Genomic DNA, 3,817 nt, shown 5'->3' on the forward strand with positions numbered 1-3,817 from the left:
CTCCAGCCTGGACAACAGAGTGAGACTCCGTCTCAAAAAAAAAAAAAAATAAATAAAAAAGAAAAAAAGAACAGCCAAATTCTCTTAGACCTTTGACTTCTACCAAGGCAGTGGTCAGGAAGCCCTTCAAGGCCTGGATGGGTTTGGCCCCTCGTGTTCTCTAGGGAGACATCTGAAATGTCAAGGAAAGAGCGACAGACAGACATGTGGTTAGAGGCCCGAGTTTGAATACCAGCTCTGTCACATTCCAGCTTGGGCAGGTCACATAACTTTTGAGTTCCATTTTGCTCATCTATAAAAGGGATGATAATAAGTATATCACAGAATTGTTGAGAGGATAAAGGAGATAATGCATGTAAAATTGCTGAACAACTGGAGTTATTATTTGCAGCTCTTGTTAACTAGGGCGTGAAAATGCATACCAGTCTTGTCTCTAAACCCTTTATTGTTTAAATAAAAACATTTTTTAAATGTGCTGGCTGGTCCTCGATTTGAAATAATGGAGATCTGGGAACCAGAGGAAACACATTCCTTAGTTATCACAGGCAAAGAAGAGTTTGAGCTCAGCCAGGGTATGGTGCTGTGCCCTGGAGAGAGATGAGGGATACCAGGCTCTGGCTAGAGAAATGGCCTCGAGTTTCTAGGAGAATGAGGAAGGCAGTCCTTGCCCTTGCTGTCCTGGTGTATAGGGGTAGGGCTGGGCAGCTGAAAGTCTCGGCTTGAATTGCAGAGCCTGTACAGAGAAATGCCACCTGTCATTTCTGTCTTTGGAGTTTTTTAGATATGCTAGCAACAGCACCTGCCCATTTACTTGTATATAACTCAAAAATGGGAGGTAAATGTCCTAGACACAGCCTAGATGGGACACAGATGTCAGGAAAACATTGCATTGACTTTGCATTTTTCAAGGCTTCACAGCTGCTTAGATTAAGGGAGGATAAAAACAAGAGAAAGAGCAAGAGAAATTAGGTAACTCTATGCTTTTCCCCACTAAGAATCCTGATTAAATTCCAACCACAGAAGACTTCCCAGCAAGTTCCAATATATGACGTGCTTTCCATAGCAGATCTGGCTCGTGGTTACTTGGAGGAAGGTAACGTGACAACCTATACACTATTAACTCATCATAAATGTTGCTTAGTGAAAGAAATATAAATCTCTGAGATAAGTGACATGGGAATTGCATTTGGAACTGAAGCCCATAGTTATAAAACTTCAGTAAGGAGGAGAAAAACAAAACAAAATGAAACTAGATTGAATCATTAATCAAAGACTGTGTGTATGGCTTAGGTTTATGTTTTTGAACCAACCGTAAATAAGTGTTAAGAAAGCATTTTCTTTTTTATGCATGTAACTAATATATTAATAGTAAAAGGACTGTTGGCTATAGCTCAAAGTGAATGCTTTTCCTAAAACATAAAAAGCAAGTAAAATAAAACCCACAAAAACCACAATAAACAAATGAATGCATTTTACGAAATAAAACATTTCCCTTGGAAAGTTGAGGGAAAACAAATATGTAAACAGCTTCTGTTTTTATAATTAAAGCTTTTTCATCTCTGGTGCATAACAATTGAAAGAATGAGAAATTAGACAAAAGTATTTGGTGGATTTGAGTTAATGGGCCAAGCAAGCTTTTTTTCCTTGGCTTCTCTGTCAAATGAGTCATAGATTGAGTCTTTGGTAATAGTTTTGGCCATGGAAGGGATTTCTGAAATGCCAACATAGTTTTTTTTGGCCATCCTTGAACTCGTTGTGATAGTATAGGCATTACTTCGGTAACATTTCATAGAGGACATGCAAAAAGTCTCTTTCATCCCTCTCCGAAAATTGGCATTATAAATTGAATACAGAGTAGGTTTAGAGGCTGAAGAACTAAAGGCTATCCATGTGATAGCTGTGAAAACAAGGGAACTTTTCTTATAGTCTTGTTCATGTGGGTGCCATAGCTGAGCTACATGAAAAGGCAGCCAGGAGAGCAAAAACAACAGATTTAAAATGAGGAACATCTTGATGGTTTTCACTTTTGTCCGAGGGACGATGTTCATTGTCCTCCTCACTGTTCGGCCATCTGTGCCTATTCTCCAAATATATTTTATGACCTTTTGGTAAAATAAAATTATGAGTGCAGATGGAATCACAAAGCCCACCAAGAAGTGGATGACAGTATAGGCTGTGCCTTCCCAAGAGGAAGGGAGGAAATAGTTACAATGATTGTCCCAGTTAGAGCCATAGAAAAAGAGCACAGGGGTCACAAAGGCTGCATCAAAGATCCACGATGCTGCGATCATTTTCTTGGCTTTTTCTCTGGACACCTTGAAGCTCAGAGGATAGACGATGGTGTAAAACCGGTCTATGCAGATGGAGAGGAGAACATAGATCTGGACACCTGGAGTGAGATACTGAAAATATCGCACAACCTTGCACATTGCACTACCAAGCGTCCACCTTCCAGTGGCGAACTGGAGCAGGACGAAAGGCGTGCTGGCAACGCTGATGAGAAGGTCAGCACATGCCATGGAGACCACAAAGTAATTGGTGGTAGACTGAGTCCTCCTACTCCTGTGGATGACCAAACAAACCAGAGAATTGCCGAAGATAGAAAACAACCACAGAGTCCCAAAGAAGATGCTGGCTGTGGCCACTTCCCCGGGTTTCAGTCCATAGTGCAGATGTGTTTGGTTGCTCCTCCAGCCGTGCTCCTTACCTAATTCCATCAGGTACTGGCTTGGCAGAGGTGTGGCTGCTGCAGTGCAGCTGCGGTTTTGGAGCGGTACCAGAAGTGTAGGAATAATCAACTGTGGCTTGCTGTTATCCATTCTGTGAGCAAAGATCATATTCACTTTTTTTCTCTTAATTCTGGATGGGGAAAAGAAGAATGAGGCCTCCTGTTAAAAAGGTGTCATACAGGTTGGTTATGATTATGAAGGCGAATGATCTTATTTGACATTTAGATTGGTTGTCATTTGTCTATGAGTAGGACTTGTGCATTGGCAGGAAAACATAACTATTATCCAGAAAAAGCCTGGCCCCCATTTTGTTTTCATTTTAGGAGCTGTTTCAGCAGTTCCCAGCTCAGGCTCTCTCTGGTCTCACCTTCTCTTGAGCCTTAGTCATAATACCAAGCCCCACTCCTACATAGATCCTTTTTGCTGCACTCATCAGGGATCACAGAGGATTAGGGATCTCAAATCTGGCTCATGCTAAGGGTGTTACCACCAACTAAAGATCTGCTGGCATTCTGGGCAAGTATGTGAGAAGTTCCTAATTGTCATGAGGCTGCAAGAGAGGAAAGCTTGGGCAGATGAAAACACACAGATTTTGACTATGGAAGTACTTAACAGCAGTCTGTGAATAGAGACTGGCTAGCTACTGGGAAGGGTGCTGTCCTTACTTAGCGTAGATTTTCCATCATAGAAGGATCATGGTAACACATGGAGCAATCAACACTGCTACATGAGCCAGAAATAGCTCCTAATTTAATGACATGTGAAAATAGGTTGCTTTTTCTAGAAGACACAGTTCATGCGCTAATAGCTTGCCACCTACCAGTGACATATATTTTGATGCTATTCTGTTATTATTTCATAAAATATTGATTGAAGAACATACAAGATGTCCTCTAAGAAATGGAACCAGGTTACGGGAGACCTTATGGCAGTCAGGTGATTAAAAACAACAACAAAAAAAGGTAACTGTTAGCTAAGCATAGTGGCGAACACCTATAGTCCCAGCTACTCAGAAGGCTGAGGCAGGAGGATCACTTGGGCCTAGAAGTTTGAATCCAGCCTAGGCAACATAGCAAGACCCTATCTCA

General features: G+C 41.4%; 1 protein-coding gene across 3 annotated transcripts in view; it reads right to left on the reverse strand.

Moving 5' to 3' along the window:
- Positions 1-1,450: 1,450 nt before the first annotated feature.
- The window catches only part of GPR19 (G protein-coupled receptor 19), a 38,002-nt gene continuing 35,635 nt past the window's right edge, over positions 1,451-3,817 (reverse strand). For 2 of the 3 annotated variants that reach the window (XM_011953863.1, XM_011953855.1), the window contains one exon: positions 1,451-2,859. In XM_011953863.1, the coding sequence (XP_011809253.1) occupies positions 1,590-2,837 (1,248 nt within the window). In that variant the 5' untranslated portion in view covers positions 2,838-2,859 and the 3' untranslated portion in view covers positions 1,451-1,589. Of the gene's footprint in view, positions 2,889-3,817 lie in introns of all 3 variants that reach the window. The other variant, XM_011953852.1, reaches the window with a different exon arrangement.

The sequence above is a fragment of the Colobus angolensis genome, unplaced genomic scaffold (genome assembly GCF_000951035.1).
Source record: "Colobus angolensis palliatus isolate OR3802 unplaced genomic scaffold, Cang.pa_1.0 Scaffold11, whole genome shotgun sequence".
Lineage (NCBI taxonomy): Eukaryota > Metazoa > Chordata > Mammalia > Primates > Cercopithecidae > Colobus > Colobus angolensis.